Source organism: Phoca vitulina, unplaced genomic scaffold, assembly GCF_004348235.1.
Source record: "Phoca vitulina isolate PV1807 unplaced genomic scaffold, GSC_HSeal_1.0 scaffold43, whole genome shotgun sequence".
NCBI classification, from domain to species: domain Eukaryota; kingdom Metazoa; phylum Chordata; class Mammalia; order Carnivora; family Phocidae; genus Phoca; species Phoca vitulina.
The window spans coordinates 9,984,918-10,005,675 of record NW_022589746.1 but is presented as its reverse complement, the minus strand read 5'-3'; the positions used below and the strand labels follow the sequence as shown (position 1 = coordinate 10,005,675).

The 20,758-nt window shown below is 38.4% G+C and overlaps 1 protein-coding gene across 1 annotated transcript in view; it reads left to right on the top strand.

Moving 5' to 3' along the window:
• LOC116648357 (zinc finger protein 33B-like) overlaps nucleotides 1-19,708 on the top strand; it is a 53,183-nt gene extending 33,475 nt beyond the window's left edge. Inside the window, 2 exon segments of the mRNA XM_032430298.1 lie at nucleotides 11,845-13,916; nucleotides 13,918-19,708. Coding sequence (XP_032286189.1) covers nucleotides 11,845-13,916; nucleotides 13,918-14,019 — 2,174 coding nt within the window. The 3' untranslated portion in view covers nucleotides 14,020-19,708.
• Nucleotides 19,709-20,758: the final 1,050 nt, after the last annotated feature.

The following is a 20,758-nucleotide window of genomic DNA, read 5'->3' as shown; positions in this document are numbered from 1 at the left end:
ATACACTTGAGACTTAGCAGCATATAATTGCTTGGATTAATGTCTCCTTTACTTATTGACTGGTTTCATTGCATGATGTCCACTTTATCTCCAGTAACACTTTTTTGTGTAAAAATAGATTTTTGCCTGATACTAATATAGCTCCTATAGCCTTTTTATAAATGTTGTGTACTTGATCTATTTTTCTCTGTTTTTAAAATTTTCTACCTACTTGTGCTTTGAATTTTGTAGATAGCATGTGCTTGCATTTACATGTTTTATACACCCTGACATTTGCTGATTTTTTATTGGATTTCTAAGTCCATTCCCGGTTTTTTGGTGTTGGTATGGTTGGATTTACTCTTGCTGTTTTACTTTTTGGTGTTTATCTGCCTTATGCCTTTTTGATCCTCTCGTTCTTTTATTACTGCCTTCTTTTTCATTAAGTATGTTTTAGCATAATATTTTAATTTCTTCAATGATGATTTCACTTAAAAATGATTTTCCTAATCGTTGTTCTAAGATTTACCTAATAAATTTACCTTTTCAGAATCTACTTCAGATTTATACTCCCTTATCTACACTGAAATATAGAGATGCCATTCATATATAATTCTGTTTATTCTGCTCTATTTTTGTGATACTACTTTTGTGCATAGTAGATCTGTATATGTTTAAATTCCAACAATGCATTGTTGGAATTACTACTTTATATAATTTGATGTCTTTTAAAGAAACTGAGACAAGAAAGGATAGCAAGTATTTATTTATGGAGTTTGCTCTATTAATGTTCTTATTCACCATTTCTGCTTCATTTGTTACTGTGAATTCAAGTTACCATCCAGGTTCATTTCCTTACTCTAGTATAACTTTGTTTTTCTGCCTTGTCTTTCCTATTGTCAAATATATTTAATTTCTATAGGTTACAGAACAATATAGTTGTATACATATTGGTTGTTGCATAGCCTTGGGCAGTGGTTAGGAGAAGAAATACGTCTTTATGCTATCTTTTAAATTACAGCATTACTTTTACCTGCAATCTTTGTGGATTTGAACTAATGACTGGAAATGTATAGGTTTATGTATTTCGCTTTCAGTTTTGAAAACAGTTCTGCTATTTTGGGTTTTTTTTCCTAGCTCACAGTATGTCACCCTACCTCCTGCTCTCTGTTGAAAAGTCAGCTGTTAATCTAACTGGAGTTCCCTTGTATGTGATGAGTTGTATTTCTCTTGATACTTAAGTTTTCTTTTTGTCTTTCTTTTTAAATATTTTTACTATGATGCATCTTGGCATGGATCTCTGTTTATCTCATGTGGAGTTTATTTATCTTCTTGAATTTGCATATTGTTTTTCTCTTAAATTTGCAGGATTTCCCCATCGTTTTGCTGAATAGTTTTTCTCCCCTTGCTCTTCCTTCTTTTGTTTTGATATTCCCATTATGAATATGTTGGTGCAGATAACACTATCCTTCATTTATTTGAGGCTTTGTTCAGTTGACTTCATTCTTGTTTTGTTTAAATTATATCTATTGATCTGTCTTCAAGTTTACTAATTCTTCTTCTTCTGTAAGCTTCAGCTGTTGAGCCCATCTAACGAATTTACAGTGCAGGTAGTATAATTTTCAAATTTAGAATTTTTGTTTCATTCTTTTCTGTTTATTGATACTCTCTGTGTGATGAGGTGTCATCAGTACCTTCCTTTACTTCCTTAAATGTGGTTGCCTTTTGGACATGTTTGTAATAGCTGCTTTGAGATCTGCTAAGTCCAATATCTGGACTCTCTCAAGTTGCCTGCTGTTTCTCCCATATATGTGAAATTTTCCAGTTCGTCTTGTGAATCTTTTTTTTTGACAAAAGGATATTTTAGATATTTTGTTCCTAGTCTGATACTGATTCCTTCTTTCTCTAGGGCCTGTTGTTATTTTTGCTTGCTTATTTGTTTAATGACTTGATTGGATTATTTGGCTGAAGTCCTTTCCTCCCACCGTGTACCATCTCTGATGTCTCATCAGAGGGCTCTGCCTTGGGCTCGCACACTGTTATTAGAATGATGATAGTGTTATGGGGGGGTGCTCTGTGAGTGTCTCTGTGATGATTCATTCTGTGTGTTAACCTCAGTGGCCTAACCGATGCCCAGATAGCTGGTAAAACATTATTTCTGGGTGTGTCTTGGGGGATCTTTCTGGAAGCAGCATTTGATTCAGTAGACTGAGTAAAGAGATCCACCCTCACCCTTATGGTCAGATAGCATTTAATTCTTTGAGGGCCTGAATGGAACAAAAAGGCAAAGAAGGGCAAATTCTCTTTCTCTTCTTCTGCCGGGATATCTGAGACAAAAATCAGTGTTCCTAGTTCTCCAGCCTTTGGGCTCTGGGACTTACACCACTGGCCGTCTAGTTTGCAGGCTTTTAATCTTTACTAAAAGTTAAACCATCACCTTCCGTAATTCTCAGGCTTTTTGACTCAGACTGAATTATACCACTGGCTTTCCTGGTTCTCCAGCTTTCAAACAGCAGATTGGGGGACTTCTTAGCCTCTATGACTACATAAGCTAATTCCTTTAATAAACCTCTTCGTCTCTCTCTCTCTCTCTCTCTCTCTCTCACACACACACACACACACGCATGTGTGTATATATATAGTTACTGGCTCTGTTTCTCTGGCGAATCCTGATAAACACAGTTTCTTTCACTGATCTCTGTGTTAACTTCTCTGCCTCTATTGGTGTCACCCTGCTTTTAGCCTCTACTAATTGTTGGCCCATTGGTCGGTCTGTTGTTTCCAACATTGTCCTGGGTCATATATTGCTCTACGGATTGGTCCAATTTTGAGCCCTTTCAGAGAGTAGCCTTTGAGACCCGTCTTTAATACTGCCCTTCATGCCACTGGTTTTGAAATCATCTCCTAGAAAACATAATTTGAGAAAATTATTTCCGTAGAAAATCTTCATCTATTGTAAGTGTATTTGTGTGAATGTTTCTGCTGGATAGGACCAGATCTATAGCCTGGGTTGTTCTCCTTAATTGTCTCTTTCCCTTGTTCCTTCTGGTATAATTTTAGTTGGTCTGTTATTTACCTTGTTGCCCTAATGGAGGCACGAGCCTCTTCTTAGTTGCTGAACACTGAAATTTCATTGTTTTTGAAGGTGGCCTTATTTTCATAAGAAGAACTTGATAGTCCTCTGTTCTGCCTGTGTCTCTGAGTATAAGTACTACAATGTTGCTCTGGAGCTAGGAGCCAGGACAGTGCCCCACTTCTCTCAGAGTGACGCTGCAGTTTACGATTAGTAGATGTGTGTATTTCTGTCTGAGTGTTTCTTAAAACTTGATATAAGCATAAGACACATAATATTCTTCTGTAAGAAGTTTAAAACGGTATTGAAAAACTTAAAGAAGTTTTCTATATATGAATAGATGTATGTTGTTGATTATTGGAAGGGCCAGCATCATGAAGATGTATTCCTCCCTAATTCGCATGCAGATTCAATTAATGCTAATTAGAATTCCTATGAGGTTTGATGGTGTGTTTGTTTTTGTTTTCAAGAAGTCAAGTTACCCCTTTAATATTTAGAACACACAAAATGATTGAGATATACAATGAGCCCGTGGTAATTAGGTCTGTTTTGCCCAGTGAGAGCTTAGAGGTAACTTACCTGTGTGGGAATTCGATCTTGGTTAGATCTACCACTGCAAATCACTGGCAAAAGATAGTTTTCTAAGTTGTACTTAATTCATGTAACATATTACATGTGTCTTTACTGTCTCTCCATTAGGATGTAAACCTGAGAAAGCAGAGATTTTTGCCTGTTTTCTTCACTACTTTACCCCCATTTAAAAGGCAGAGATTGCCAAGTGAGATAAATTAAAAGGGTAAGATTCAAATAGGTTGAACATAAAAAGGATGGAAAAAGATGCACAATGGTAAAATTATTCAAAAGGTTATAGTCCTGTGTCAGTATTAGATGAAGTGGATTTCAAAGCCAAGAATATTGCCAGAGAAAGAGAAGGATTTTTTTTCATATTGATAGAGATATATTTATCAAGAAACTTAATCCTTTACTTTTATGGTGCAGATAAGTTTTTCAAAGTATATGAAGGAAAACCTGATGGAACTTGAAGAAGTAGATGCACAGTTATAGTCTGATGTTTCAAAATCCCTCTCCCGATAATTAGTAGAAGAAGGAGATGGAAAATAAGCAAAGCTGTAGTAGACTTGAAGAAAACTGAATAACCAGATGACCTAATTGACATTTATAAAATTACCCCTCCCCCATACACACACAGGTAAACCAGTGGAATACACATTCTTTTCAGGAGCACATGAACGTAAACCAAGGTAGATCCATATTCTAAGACCTAAAACAAATCTCAGTTAATTTAAAAGGAGTCAAGTCATATAAAATGTTTTCTCTTACCAGAGTGGAGTTAAATCTAGCTAAATTAAAAATAACAGAAAGAGCTGTAAAATTCCTAAATAGTTAGAAACTTAATAGCATCCTTTTACCTAACTTGATGGTTCAGAGAAGAATTCAAAGGGGAAATTAGAAACTATTTTGAACTGAATGTTCATGAAAACATGAAATTTACATATAGGAAATTTTTATATAGGAAACAAAGTATGTATAATATTTCATTGATTTCATTATTTTCCATTTGATCTTTATTCCTTCTCTTACTTTTGGGTTTAATTTTTTCTAGTGTTTTTTTTTTCTTGTTTTATAAGGTGAAAACAGCTGAGGTAATTGAGATCTTTCTTATGCAACACAAGTAAATTTTTTTGTGTGAATATATCTAACGCACAAATGCATACATGAAATTCCTTTTATGTGGAATATATATTATAAATAATATGTATTTATCATATGTGTAAATTTCATACATGTTGGATTTTGTGTGTGTATACACACGTGTATATCTAACATGTGTGTGAAAGTCATGCTGGGTAAGAAGGAAGGTCACAATTTAATGGCTGCTTCCACCTTACAAATCTAGGGGGAAAGGAGCAAATTAAATCCATAGTAAGCAGAAGAAAGGAAGTAGTAAATAACAGAATGTTTAAATAATGTAATTGAAAACAGAAAAATAGTTGAGAAAATTAGTAAAACCAAAAGCTGGTTCTTTAAGATCAGTAAAATTGACAGGCTTCTAGATGAGACAAATTACTGATATCAAGAATAGCAGTGGGGGTGCGCCTGGGTGGCTCAGTTGGTTAAGTGACTGCCTTCAGCTCAGGTCATGATCCCAGGGTCCTGGGATTGAGTCCCACATCGGGCTCCTGGCTCAGCAGGGAGCCTGCTTCTCCCTCTGGCCCTCTCCCCTCTCATGCTGTTTCTCTCTCACTCGCTAATAAATAAATAAATAAAATCTTAAAAAAAAAAAAAAAGAATAGCAGTGGTGGTGCACCTGTGTGGCTCAGTAGTTAAGCATCTGCCTTCGGCTCAGGTCGTGATCCCGGGGTCCTGGGATTGAGCCCCGCATCGGGAAGCCTGCTTCTCCGTTTCCCACTCCCCCTGCTTGTGTTCCCTCTCTTGCTGTCTCTCTCTCTGTCAAAAAATAAATAAAATCTTACAAAAAAAAAAAAGTATAGCAGTGGCAATACCACCAAAGATTCTACAGATATTACAAGGAAAATAAGGAAATGTTTTGCCTCTGGTTTATAAATTCAGCCATTTAGATAAAATGGACAATTTCCTTCAACAGCTATCCAAGCTCACTTCAGGAGAAATAGATAACCACTCCATGAAGAAAACCCAAGTACAGGACTTTATTAGTGAGTTCTACCACACATGGAATAATACCAGTTTTACCAAACTCTTCCAGAAAATCCAGGAGAAGGTTATACTAACTAATTCAGTCTCTGAGGCCAGCATTTTGCTAATACCAGAACTAGACAAAGATATTACAGGCATACCTCAGAGATACATTAACAGATTTCAGAACCTATGTGGAAAATCTTTAAAGAAGACAATTTTGATTAAACCCATTTTCATGATAGCTATACCCCCTAATGGTGGAGGATTTTGCAGTGAAGGAAGGGGATTTGTATAGTTGAAAAGCACATAGATATTTCAAAGATACTGTTCTTCTTGAGTGGACTGTATGATGGATAATATAGTATCAGTGCACAGTTTTCTTTAGTGTGATCATGCCTTTACTCATAGGAGATACATGCTGCTACATTTGAAATAACAGGTCATGATGTTTGCATTTAACCCACGTAGTTAATGGTCAAGAAGACTTTATGTAGAGAAAGATAAGGCAAGTATGGGAAAAATTTAACAATTGTGAAAAGCACAGAAATGCTTTATTTTATGGCTCAAGCAAACTTGATACTTTGTTTCTTATGTGGAAATTATTCTATTTACATTTTGTCTCTACCAAGTTTAATTTGATAAAGTGTATTTTCTTAGGAAATTATTTGCTACTTTTCTTTCAAACATATCTGTATCATGTTGAGTAAAAGTAGCCTTTTTGATTTTTTTCATACCTTGTTCCAGTGATTGTTTCCTCCTTATTGTTTCTCAGTTTGGGTAGTTGAGCTTTCTTTCCCTTGTTTTTGTTGATTAGGGTAGTCAATGATTTGCCTCCTTTGTTAATCTTTTCAAAGAACCAGCTTTCTTGTTTCTTAAAGATTTTATGTATTTTTTAAGTAATCTCTACACCAAACGTGGGGCTCGAACTCACAACCCCAAGATCAAGAGTTGCATGCTCCACTGACTGAGCCAGCCAGGGGTTCCAAAGAACCAGCTTTTTTTTTTTTTTTTAATTTTATTATGTTACGTTAGTCACCATACAATACATCATTGGTTTTTGATGTGGTGATCCACGATCCATTGTTTTCGTATAACACCCAGTGCTCCATGCAGTACATGCCTTCCTTAATACCCATCACCAGGCTAACCAATCCCCCCTCCCCCCTCCCCTCTAAAACCCTGTTTGTTTCTCAGAGTCCATAGTCTCTCATGGTTCATCTCTCCCTCCAATTCCCCCGCCCCATTTTTCCCTTCCTTCTCCTAATGTCCTCCATGCTTTTCCTTATGTTCCATAAATAAGTGAAACCATATGATAATTGACTTTCTCTGCTTGACTTATTTCACTTAGCATAATCTCCTCCAGTCCCATCCATGTTGATGTAAAAGTTGGGTATTCATCCTTTCTGATGGCTGAGTAATATTCCATTGTATATATGGACCACATCTTCTTTATCCATTCGTCTGTTGAAGGGCATCTCGGCTCTTTCCACAGTTTGGCTATTGCGGACATTGCTGCTATGAACATTGGGGTGCATATGGCCCTTCTTTTCACTACATCTGTGTCTTTGGGGTAAATACCCAGTAGTGCAATTGCTGGGTCATAGGGTAGCTCTATTTTTAAATTTTTGAGGACCCTCCACACTGTTTTCCAAAGCGTCTGTACCAAGTTTCATTCCCACCAACAGTGTAAGAGGGTTCCCCTTTCTCCACAACCTCTCCAACATTTGTTGTTTCTTTCCCTATGCATTTTGGCCATTCTAACTGGTGTAAGGTGGTATCTCAAGGTGGTTTTGATTTGGATTTCCTTGATGGCTAATGATGATGAACATTTTTTCATGTGTCTGTTAGCCATTTGTATGTTTTCTTCGGAGAAGTGTCTTTTCATATCCTCTGCCCACTTTTTGACTTGATTATTTGCAAAGAACCAGCTTTTTTGACTTAACTCTTGTTCTGCTGTTTTTCTGTTTCTGTTCCATTAACTTCTAATGTAAGTAAACTGTCCAAAAATAAAAGAAGACCTGATCCACATATTCAGAGACCACCAGGAACCTGGGAAAACTGATGTGGAATGGTTCACTAAAGACAGCCTTTAATAAAACTAGTAGACCTTAAAGATGAAGAGAGAGGTTTTTTTCGCTGTGTGAGACACAGCGAGAGAGGGAACACAAGCAGGGGGAGTGGGAGAGGGAGAAGCAGGATTCCCGTGGAGCAGGGAGCCCCATGCGGGGCTGGATCCCAGGACCCAGGGTCATGACCTGAGCCGAAGGCAGACGCTTAATGACTGAGCCACCCAGGCGCCCTGAAGAGAAAGTTTTTATCTGTATTATTTTAAATTTATTTTTGTGTTTATCTGTTTTTATCTTTATTATTTCCCTCTTTGTGCTTTTTTTTTTTTTTTTAAAGATTTTATTTATTTATTTGAGAGAGAGAATGAGATAGAGAGATCATGAGGGTCAGAGGGAGAAGCAGACTCCCCGCTGAGCGGGGAGCCCAATGCGGGACTCGATCCCGGGACTCCAGGATCATGACCTGAGCCGAAGGCAGTCGCTTAACTAACTGAGCCACCCAGGCGCCCCCTCTTTGTGCTTTCTACTTCATTCTTTTACATTACTATTGTTTTCTTCTAGTTTTTTTTTATTTTTTGAGTCAAGGGTTTACTTATTTTTCATTCTTTTTCACTGATACAAAACATTTAATGCTATGAAATCTCTGATCAGTATGTGTATCCCATATGTACTCCTAAGTAATATTTTGACTAGTTATTTTGCTTTAGAACTTCAGCTTTGGTTTGTTTCCTTTTTCACCAAAGAGCAGTTTTTACTAGAGAGTTGTTTGTTTTTGAAGTCCCAGTGGAAGCTGAATGAAGAAACATCCTCTGGGCAAAAAGACTAAATCTCAATAAATTTAGTTTCCCCAATAATTTCTAGTTTTACTGTAGGATTACCTGAGCATGTTACCTATATCAGTTTTTTTTTTTTTTAATGTTTCACGCACCCTTGAGATGGAAGTGTATTTTCTATTACAAGTTTTGACATTATAAAGATATATGTCTTGATTGTTGTCATTAAGTCTTCTACACCCCCAACTTTTTGCTTTTTGATCTTTCTTGAAATACTATTTTGAATAGTGTATTTTATTTTTTTCCTTGCTTTTCTGAGTTCTGCTTCATGAAGGGTTTTTGGACTCTAGATATTCATAACCGTGATTTTCGCATTCAAAGTTGAGGATTTTAGCCTTGTAAAGTGGGTTGTTTTTTTTTTTTTTTTTTTTTTTTAATTTTATTATTTTAATTTTGTTATTTTTTTTTTTTTTTTTTTTTTTTTTTTTTGTCCTTACTGATAACAAGATTGCATCTCTGCTTCCTTATTGTTTCCCTTTGTCTGGAATAATATGGTCCATCCTTTTGATTTTAGCTTTTTTGAGTCCGTTTTTATCATTTTATTTCCCCTTTACAGCATCAATTTGGATTTTGCTTGTGACACAGTTTGAAGTCATTTTGTTAATTGATGAAGTAGACCCATTCATATTTATTAATATGATTCATGTTTGGTCTCATTTCTGTCATTTTGTTACATTTAATGAGTGTATCACATTTACTGAATTATTCTGTTTGATCTTTTTTTCTTTTTGGAGGGAGTCAGGAAATTTTCATGTTTTTGTTCTCATAGTTACTTTTACACTAATATCTTTTATACTGGCCTTAGTTTGCCCATTTCCTTATTTAAGTCTCTATTTGATTTTTTAGCTTTTAATGGCATTCTTTAGGCTATTATTTATATGGCTATCTCTGAGCTTATTCTTATTTCTTCTTTTCATTCCTGTTTCCTATAGGTCTTCTAATTGCATCATTTCTACCTCACTAGAATATATAACATTTATATATATATATATATATATACATACACACACACACACATATGTATGTATGTATTTAAAGATTTTATTTATTTGAGAGCAAGAATGTGAGAGGAAAGAGAGAGAGCATGAGTAGGGGGTGGTGCAGAGGGAGAGGGAGAGGCAGACTCCCTGCTGAGCAGGGAGCCCGATTCAGGGCTTGATCCTAGGACCTTGAGATCATGACCTGAGCCGAAGGTAGACGCTTAACCAACTGAGCCACCCAGGCATCTCTAACATTTATATATTATTCTTCTATTCTTGTTCTCAACTTTCTTTTGGTCTTAGGCCTACAATTAAATTATCCATTGCTCAGTTTTTCTGCCAGTGTTCCCTATCAAATCCTTTATTCCCACTTTTTTTTTAACTTGAAAATGTTCCTCCACTAAGCCTCGCTTTGTTTATTGGTGACAGAATCTATTGCCAAATCTACATTTTTGTTTATTGAGATTTAGTCTTTTTGCCCAGAGGATGTTTCTTCATTTTTAAGGTCTAGTATTATTAAAGTGTTCCTTAGAGAAGACTGTTCCAGGTCAGCTTTGCCCAGGTTCATGGTGGTTCTTTATCCTGTGTAGATGAGGTCCTCTTTTGGGCAGTTTTCTTAGATTATGGTTTCTTTTTGTTTTGTTTTTAAAGATTTTATTTATTTATTTGACAGAGAGAGACACAGCGAGAGAGGGAACACAAGCAGGGGGAGTGGGAGAGGGAGAAACAGACTCCCTGCTGAGCAGGAAGCCTGATGGGGGGCTCGATCCCAGAACCCTAAGATAATGACCTGAGCTGAAGGCAGACGCTTAACGACTGAGCCACCCAGGCTCCCCATATTACGGTTTTTAATATTCATTGTTTTTTTTTTCTGTAGAGAGTATAATCCTCATATATGCATATAATTTTATTTTAAAATCTTTTATTTATTTTCCAGACTACCTTCTTTATCTAGGATCTTCTTTGTGAACCAGTTCTTCTTTCTTTGGTTTTCTTGTCATTCTTTCTGCTCTGTTGTCATGCCTTTTTTCAGGGCTATTTATTAAAATTTCAGTGAAATCTCTTTTCTCTTCGGACTCTCTGTTAGTCTGCCTGGACTGCTATAACAAAACACCACAGACTGGGTGACCTAAATAACCGAAATTTGTTTTCTCACCCTTCTGGAGTCTGTAAGGCCAAGGGGAAGGTGCCAGCAGGGTTGGTTTCTGGTGAGCCCTGTCTCTTCAGCTTGTAGACGGCACCTTCTTGCTGTAGCCTCACATGGCTTTTTTTCTGTGCACACAGTGGGAGCAAGCAAGTTGGTGTCTCTTCTGCTTCTAATAGGGATGCTGTTCCTGTCAAATTAGCGCTACACCCTGATGACCTGATTCAACCTTAATTGCCTCCTTAAAGGCTCTGTCTCCAGCTATAGTCACATTGGGGATTAGGGCTTCACCATATGCATTTGGGAGAGGGATAATTCAGTTCATAACTGGCTCCTTGTAATTTAAGTCTATTCTAAGATCACTTTGTCCTTCTTACAGTTTTATTTCTGACCTGGATCAGCGCTTGCGTCCTCAGTTCCCATTTACTACAAGTCCCTTCTGTTGGAGTTCCCAGTGGTCTGAGCTGTCATGTATCAGAACTGAAATGTCATCTCAGTGTTTTCCCACTCATAGTGGGACTTCCCCTTTCTGGGAATGATTTTATTTGTATTTAATCATCTCTGAGTTCCCTGTCTCTTCTTTATGTGTGGTTGCCACAGTCTCTAGCTGACTCTCAACGGATGTGGGCTCATTATCAGTTTTCTCTGTATTTAAAAGTTTCTTTCCTTAGTGGCGATTTGAAGTTAGTAGTATTTTGTATGTCCTGGTTATGCTGAAGTCATGGGTTGTTGTAGGTAATTTTATTTGCTCTCCTTATATTGATCCATACAGTTTTTTGGAGGATAGATGGACACATTCAGCTTTTAATGGGTGCTGTTATTCTTCTGACACCAGAATGCAGATGTATGTGTTGTAATAGCCAGTTTCTGCTCCCTTTTTCCATTATGCCAGGCTTTTTGTTTCTTGTTTTCATTTTTCTTTTTTCATCTCAAACTCAAGAATAGAAAGAATATGTACCTAGTTATTTTCTTCTCTGGAGACTAGACAAGAAATCCAAATCAGCTCTAACATAGGGCATTTGTATATACATTGCATTCCATAAAAAATGTGTTACTATTCATATGTAAGGTTAATTTTTCTTATTTTTAGAAATCTGGAAAACTGATCACAAGAAAGAAAGGAGCCACGAAAACCAGCCTAAACATGTGTGGGAAGTTGCATTCATCAATAATAAAATGCTAACTAAAGAACGAGGCAACGTAGTAGGAAAACCACATAACTTGGACACAAATTCTTTTCCTTCCAGAAAAACCCTCTGTCAGTGTGACTCATGTGGAGTGAGTTTCAACTGTATTTCAGAATTGTTTATCAATAAGAAAAACTATTTAGGAAAAAAGACTGATGAATTTAATGCCTGTGGAAAATTGCTACTCAGTATTAAACATGAGAAAACTCATACTAGAGAGAAAAGTGAATTTTTTAAAAATGGGAAAACTTTCAGTCATGATGAGGACCCTATTCATCATGAGAAGATTCAAACTTTAGAGCAGAATTTTGATCATAACATTTATCAAGAAACCTTCCTTGGAAAGGCAATATTCAGTACATACAGGAAAGAGATTGCAGAAGGGAATGACTGTGAATGTAATGAATATGGGAGAACCTTCTTTGATAACTCCTCCTTCTTATTCCACCAGATAAATTCCTCAAAGGAAAATCACTATGGATTTAGTGGTTGTGGAAAATCCTTATGTGTGAAGTCTACCCTTTTGAAACATCATGGGGCACATATGAAACACTATGACTGTAATGAAAGTGGGAATAATTTCAGGAGGAATTTATGCCTTTCACAACTTCAGAAAACTCATAAAGGAGAAAAACACTTTGAATGTAATGAATGTGGGAGAGCGTTTTGGGAGAAGTCCCACCTCACTCGACATCAGAGGATACACACAGGAGAGAAACGCTTTCAGTGTAATGAATGTGGAAAAACTTTCTGGGAGAAGTCAAACCTCACTAAACATCAGAGGTCACACACAGGGGAGAAACCCTATGTGTGCAGTGAATGTGGGAAAGCCTTCAGCCACAAGTCAGCCCTCACGTTACACCAGAGAACACATACGGGGGAGAAACCTTATCAGTGTAATGCATGTGGGAAAACTTTTTACCAGAAGTCAGACCTCACTAAACACCAGAGAACACACACAGGGCTGAAACCCTATGAATGCTATGAATGTGGGAAATCCTTCTGTATGAATTCACACCTTACAGTGCATCAGAGAACTCATACAGGTGAGAAACCCTTTGAATGTCCTGACTGTGGGAAATCTTTCTGTCAGAAGTCACATCTTACACAACATCAGAGAACTCACATAGGGGATAAACCCTACGAATGTAATGCCTGTGGGAAAACTTTCTACCACAAGTCAGTACTCACCAGGCATCAGATCATTCATACAGGGTTGAAACCTTATGAATGCTATGAATGTGGGAAAACCTTTTGCTTGAAGTCTGACCTCACAGTACATCAGAGAACTCACACAGGGGAGAAGCCCTTTGCATGTCCTGAATGTGGGAAATTCTTCAGCCATAAGTCTACCCTCTCTCAACATTATAGGACACATACAGGGGAGAAGCCCTTTGAATGTCATGAATGTGGGAAAATCTTCTATAATAAATCATACCTAACTAAACATAATAGAACACACACAGGGGAGAAACCCTATGAATGTAACGAATGTGGGAAAACCTTCTGCCAGAAGTCTCAGCTCACTCAGCACCAGAGAATTCACATAGGTGAGAAACCCTATGAGTGTAATGAATGTGGAAAGGCTTTCTGTCATAAGTCAGCCTTAATTGTCCACCAGAGAACTCATACAGAAGAAAAGCCCTATAAATGTAATGAATGTGGAAAATCTTTCTGTGTGAAGTCAGGACTTATTTTACATCAGAGAAAACACACAGGGGAGAAACCCTATGAATGTAATGAATGTGGAAAATCCTTCAGTCACAAATCATCCCTCACAGTGCATCACAGGGCTCACACAGGAGAGAAATCTTGTCAATGTAATGAATGTGGGAAAATTTTTTACCGTAAATCAGACCTTGCTAAACATCAGAGATCACACACAGGGGAGAAGCCCTATGAATGTAACACATGTGGAAAAACCTTCTCTCAGAAGTCAAACCTCATTGTACATCAGAGAACACACGCAGGAGAAAAACGTTACGATTGAAGTGGATGTTAGGAATGTCGAGCTGCAGTTCAGCACCCATTACACAAGAATTCACACTGGCGGAAGCTCTGTTGACAGGATATCCTGAATGTTCGGGAACCTTCCTGCACACAAACTGGCCTTATTTTACTCCAGAGTAGACTGCAACAAATGCAGGACAGTCTTGTTAAGTAACATTCCATTGAATGTCACCAAGCAAATACTGGTATAAAATATTGCAGATTTTTTTATTTTGTAAAAACAATTTTTTTTTTTTTTTTAGCAAAAATACAAACTAGGTTATGTCAGAATTTATATTAAAGAGAAACCTTTCAATTTGAGGTATATAACTTGAAGATTATTTTTAGAAGTAATACAACATTAGAAGTCGTGTTTTGGGTTTTGATGCCATATTTATCTTTAGGAAACATAAAAAATTATAGTTTATAAATGTATATTGTGCCATGTGAAGCTTTAAAAACCAAAAAAAAAAAAGAAAGTAGTAAAATGAAAAAATAGACTTATAATAGGTTGCAGTCATACATAGAATTCTCACTTGCCCTCCACCAACCCTCCTTTAATGCTATCTTCCACAACCACGGTATATTGTCAAGCACAGGAAGTTGATGGTACTACAGTACTAAGTCACATACAGTCCTTATTTCTACTTCTACTTCAACAGTTTTTACAAGCACTTTGTGTACAGTGTAGTTCTGTGAAATTTTATCACTTAATAGTTTGAGTAACCATCAACACAGGTTACAAAATCATAAAGGTATCTGGAGTCTCTGTTGCATTAGGATTACAAACGAATCAGGATTTCATCACGAGAAGTTCCCTTGTGTTAATCATACCGTTTCTGCAGCCCTCATCCTGGCAATCGTGAATATGAAGCTTTTTAAAAGCAGAGATAAATTGAATAATTAGGGTCACAGCCTTAAATGCTTATGTGAGGTGTCCCTTAAGTTTACAGGACTTATGTATCCACGTATCATTCCTTATATAAACCATATGTGCTTCATGGGCATAATGCAACTTAATATAGTTGTGAACAGAGAACAGACACTCCTAATTTAGCAGTTGTTACCATATCAGGCACATCTCCCCATGTGTGTAAGGGCTGAGCAGCCTTGTAAAAGGAGGCCCAGAGAGGTAATACATAACCATTTAGAATGTATAAATCAAAATAACAAAGTGGCAAATAGAATGTGTTCAGTACAGAGGGATATCTAGTCCCTAGTCTCATTTTCCCCATTCACCCATGGTTCATGTCAAGCCAGGAGGTGCCTTGAGTGTACATGTGTGAGTCCTCTAGTCAGCCTACATTTTGTACAAACCCTCTGTAAGTAACTGCCCTCTAAGGCAGAGGCCAGTGTACCCAGAGACAGATCTGTGCCCTTGGAGATTTTTGACTCTGTGAGGAGAAGGTGGGTTGAGACTGGAGCAGAGCCAGAGTGAAGCTAGAGTGGGGCTTTTATTGAGAGACAGGGTATAAAATGGTGGTATACTAGATTACACCATCAGTCAGATTACATAAACCAGGTTACACAAACGAATGATCTTAACTTGCACAAAGGGTCTAAGCTTCCATCTTAGGAAACTAGGATAAGGAGCTGATTAAATCTGGAGTAAGTGAAACAAAAGAAATAATAATTAGAGCAGAAATCAGTGAAATCAAAAACAAAATAGAGGAAATCAGTAAAACCAAAAAGTTAGTTATTTGGAAAGGTCAAACTGATAAACCTTTAGCTAAATTAACTAAGAAAAAGAGAAGATACAAGGTGCTAATACCAGAAATGAAAGAAAGTCATAACTGATTTCATGGACATTAAAAGGATAATAATACTGTGCATGACTCTGTGTCCACAAATTTCATAACCTAGATGAAATGGACCAATTCCTTGAAAGACACAATCTGCCAAAACTCACAGATCTATCTGACTAGGCATATAGCTGTTAAAGAAATTGAGTTAATCTTCCAAATCAGAGAGTGTCAGGCCCAAATGTGTTCACTGGTGAATTCTACCAAACACTTCAGGAAGAAATACCAGTTCTCTACAATCTTTTCCAAAAAGTAAGAGCAGAAGAAATACTTCCTAACTCATTCTGTGAGGCCAGCATTGCTGTAGTAGCAAAACCAGGCAGACATTACAAGAAAGGGAAACTGCAGACAGAACTCTATGTCTTGGAACATAGATGCAGAAATCCTCAACAATCATAAGCAAACTGAATCCAACAGTATATAACTTCACACCATGACCAAGTGGGGTTTATTCCAGGTATGCAGTCCTGGTTCAACATTTGATAATCAGTTCACATAACCCATCACATCAACAGGCAAAAGGAAAATAGTCATATGATCAGACCAATAGGTGCAGAAAAGCATTTCACAAAATCTTAACCCACATTCACAGTAAGAAATCTCAGCATACTAGGAATACAGGGAACTTCTTCAACTTGTTAAAGCACATCTACAACAGCCCTATCACTAACATCGTACTTAATGGTGAGAAACTAGATGCTTTCCCAGTTAAGATAAGGAGGAAGGAGGCCCCTTTGACCACTCTTTTTCAGCCTCCTTCTGGAAGTCATCGGTAACACAGTATGACAAGTGAAGGAAATAACCTTGGATTTAGAAGGAAGAGATAAAACTGTCTATATTCACACATAACATGATTCTCTAGGTAGAAAAATTGGAGGAGTCAACAATAGAATACCTTGACACTGGTAAGCAATTATAACAAGGTTACAAGGTACAATGATTGGGTGGTAAAAACAAGTGAGCTCTCAAGTAACAGAAGACATGGAGGAACCTTACTTGCATATTGCTGAATGAAAAAAGCCAATCTGAAAAGGCTTTACATTTTGGTTTCCATCTATAATGCATTCTGATAACAGCACAAGTATATGGAGACAGTAAAAAGATCAGTGGTTGCCACGGGTTTGGGACAAGGCAGGGAAGGATGAATAGGTGGATTGTAGAGGATTTTTAGGACAGTGAAACGATTCTGTAGGATATTATAATGGTAGATACATGTCATTCATTTGTCAAAGCCCATAAAGTGTAAAACACAAAGGGTAAACCCTAAGGTAAACTGTGGACTTTAGTTAGTCATAATGTATCAGTATTGGCTTATCAGTTGTAACAAATGTACCACACTAACGCAAGACAGGAATAACGGAACTGTAGAAGTGAAGGGGTATATAGGAACTCTACTTTCTGCTCAATTTTTCTGTAACCCTAAAACTACTCTAAAAAATAAAGTGTATTAAATAAACAACCCTGCCTGCATATAGCAATGTAGGTGAATCTGTGAAGGTGCTTTCTTCTATACTTACAAAATTAAAAACTCATTATTCGGTACCAGTTTTCCCATGGTGGGAGGCAGAATGCATTCTCAGAAATCTTATATTGACAACCACTAAACCTATTTTCAGTTATAGCTTTTCTGCTCTTGTAAGCCTTATTATCTTTTTTGGAAGTATCATAAATTTCTTACCTCTCTTCATAATATCTTGTTTCTATATTAAGGTTTTTGTTTCTCATACGTTTCTGCACTGAAAATATAATCAACATTAATGAACATTTGAGATGTTTTTATAGTCTTTGAAATATTTTAAATTATAGTAACTGTGGCCTGAAATCAAGGCCTAGTATAATGGACTCTTTTACCTCTGAAACCAAGATGGAATCCTACCACCAACTGAGTGAATAGGAGGCAGTTAATACAGTTGTCATAATGAACAGGATGGCCCATCCAAGAACAAGGTCACCATCTAAGATGTGGTTCATCTAGTTATCATTAACTAATTGTTCTTGACTGACTAACTAGTTCTGTGATATGACAAAGGCCCTTTGGGACAGAGCTGCCAATCGCCGGCAGGCCTGCCTTTTGACCTGCACAGTACTGCCTTCTTTTTGGGGTGTCACTGTGTCTTCCCACCCTAAAAAGCTCCCTATGAGAGAACTGTTATTTGGCTACACCCCAGGTGACTTCCCTTTGGGTTCAGTTTGGCTGTGAGGCTTCTGCCTGTAAAGGCAGAGACAGCACTGTACCCCCACTGCATTTGTGCCCCACCTACCAAGGGTCTGGTTAGAACTCTCTGGTTACTGCATAGCGTCCGGCGACCATCCCTGGCTGCTCAGGGTGCCCCTGCATACCATGGTTTGTCATTGTGCACCATTGGGGTGGGCATGCAGCTGGCCCTTTGTGAAATTTTGGAAAGGTAGGACAGTCAGCCCCAGGAGAATTAAGCATGGCACTCCAGTTGTCTAATGAGCTGTTGCTCAGGTCAGGGTAGCAGCCTTCCCCCCTCCTCTGCTGCTTCTTCCCTTGCTGCCATTGCACACACACCTGATGCCCAGCAGTGTGGAGGTGCACATTTGTGGTGTCCTGTGGCCCAGATGCTGATGAGAAAAGAAAAGGGACCCCTTCCAAATTACCAGAGGAAGCACCTCAAATGCTCTTCTAATGCAAAACCTTTAGCCAGTGAACCTGGGATTTGCTTAGCACCGCTGTTTTCCAAGGGTCTAACCTTGGAATCATGGAGCTTAATGGCTCTGACCCGGGCTATAGACAAATGACCCTACTGTTTGTGAACCCTGACCACAGGGAGATTGGCTGGCATTCCCTGGATGAAGCGACAGCTGCCGATGAAGCCACCTGCTGGGCTCTGGTACTTTCCCTTCTAATCACACAGGTCCATGCCACGGGTGACTGAGTAGAGACAAAAACTGAAAGCTGCTACTTGACATGGCGAGAAACCCAAAACATTCAGAGGGAATTTGTACAGAGAGGAATGAAGGAGAGAAGAAGATGTGCATGGCAGAAAAAAAAGGCAGCCATACAGAAGATAATCAGTCAACTGCTGGGCTATTGGCCAGGCGTGCTCCGCTGCCTGTGTCTGTGTTGGAAGGAAACTCTCATCCTTGTGTGTGGAGGGGAAAATGCGCACTCTGTGCCCCAGCCAAGGGGATAGTCCAAAGGTGACTTCATCCCAGGATCTTTAATCTGTAAGAAGCAAATACTGCCATGGAGTGCGCCCATGGCCCTGAAGATCCTGACTGGAGACTCCTCTGGGGAATGAAGTTAGTAAATTTGATCGGAGTAAAGAGAAGCCCCCTGAGGTATATCTAGTGACAACAGAAAGGAAAGAAGGGGCAAGAAAGAATGAGGGAGAGGGAGGGACTTAGATACGGGAAGAGGAGACTACAAAATGACAGAAACGAAGGTCCACAGATTGACCCAATTGGGGGTATGGACTTAAAAAAATTTATACCGCAAAAGACAAAAGGGCACTGTTTGGCTTTTGTACCTCTACTATTTAGTTTCTGAATTGACTTAAATATCTGCTGAAATGCACCATTGACAAAGTTTCATGGCCTTAAAACAGGGCTCAAATTACAGCTATATCTGGGCATTCCACTAAATTTAATCATGTTACTTCCTTGGAGGAGTTTTTGAATATAAAAGAGAAGTGCTATCGACTAAATATTTGTGTTTCCTCAAAATTCGTATGTTGAAATCTAAACCCCAGTGTGATGGTATTTGGAGGTGGGGCCTTTGGGATAAGGTTAGGTTATGAGGATGGAGTCCTCATGAATGGGAGCAATGCCCTTATAAGACTCCAGGAACTCCCTTGGCTTTCTGCCCACGTGAGGACAGAGCAAAGGGACAGCCATCTGTGAACCAGGAAGCAGGCCCTCACCAGACCCCAATACCACTGGCGCCCTGATCTTGCACTTCCCAGCTTGCTTAACTGTGAGAAATAAATAAATTTCTGTTGTTTATAAGCCACCTGGTCTATGGTATTTTGTTTTAACAACCTGAACAATCTGAGATGGATGGATGGATGGATGGATGGATGGATAGATCAATCGATCTGCTGTACCCTGCTGTTGGTTATATACTGGGTGCTCCAGTAGAGGCTCTCACAGACTGAGCCTGGGACCCTCCATACACAACTGCCTATTATAGCTTGAATCATGGAAACAGTACCTCACACGCATGGCTACAGAGGCTTCCTTGCTACAAGATGGAGCCAAACCTGGGTTCTCTGGCATATCCCACCTGTAAATAAAGTATTTACTTTATATATATATATAAAGCCTCAGCCACAATTCACCTTCACCTCCTAAGGGGCACCTTTCCCAGGGTACCAGTGGGATATCTCAGCGCCTCTGCCTCTGCACATAGTCTTTGTGGGCAATATCTTGATTGCATCCACATTTCTTCAGGAGCACAGGTAAGACATTATATTGATGCCATCCTCTTCTGAGGAGCAATTTCACACATTCAGTAGTGATCTACACATACAAAAGAATCACAAAAGTGGGTAATTCATTTCCCCATACATATTGCAAAGATCTGCCTCAGTATTGGTAAACCAAGGGCTGCTCCATCTCTGGCACTGTTGAGAAACAGATATTGACTGTTATTTGTTTTGTGTGTTCTTAGCACACAGAATGTTAATACAAATACAACATCTTTTAGTCCTTTTTGGGTTCTGCAAGCAACACATTCCCCACTTACAAAGTTTATTTAATTTTACTAATGCTGTTACTTTCAAATTGACTCAACTTGTATAGGGCCTTCTCCAAAAACAGGCTCTGGAGTCAACCCAAATTGAAATCGACAGGCACTCCTGTTAGTGCCCTTCTTCCCTGTAGAGACTTTAGCAATCTCCTCTCATGCCTCCTGGAGTTTGTAGACCATCCATGATGGCCATAAGTCGCCCATGGGCTTCTGATGCAAGAAGCTACCTTCTTCAGCCCTGCAATCTACACCTTTGGAGCATCAGTTGTTGGTTATATACTGGGTGCTCCAGTACACAGAGGCTCTCACAGA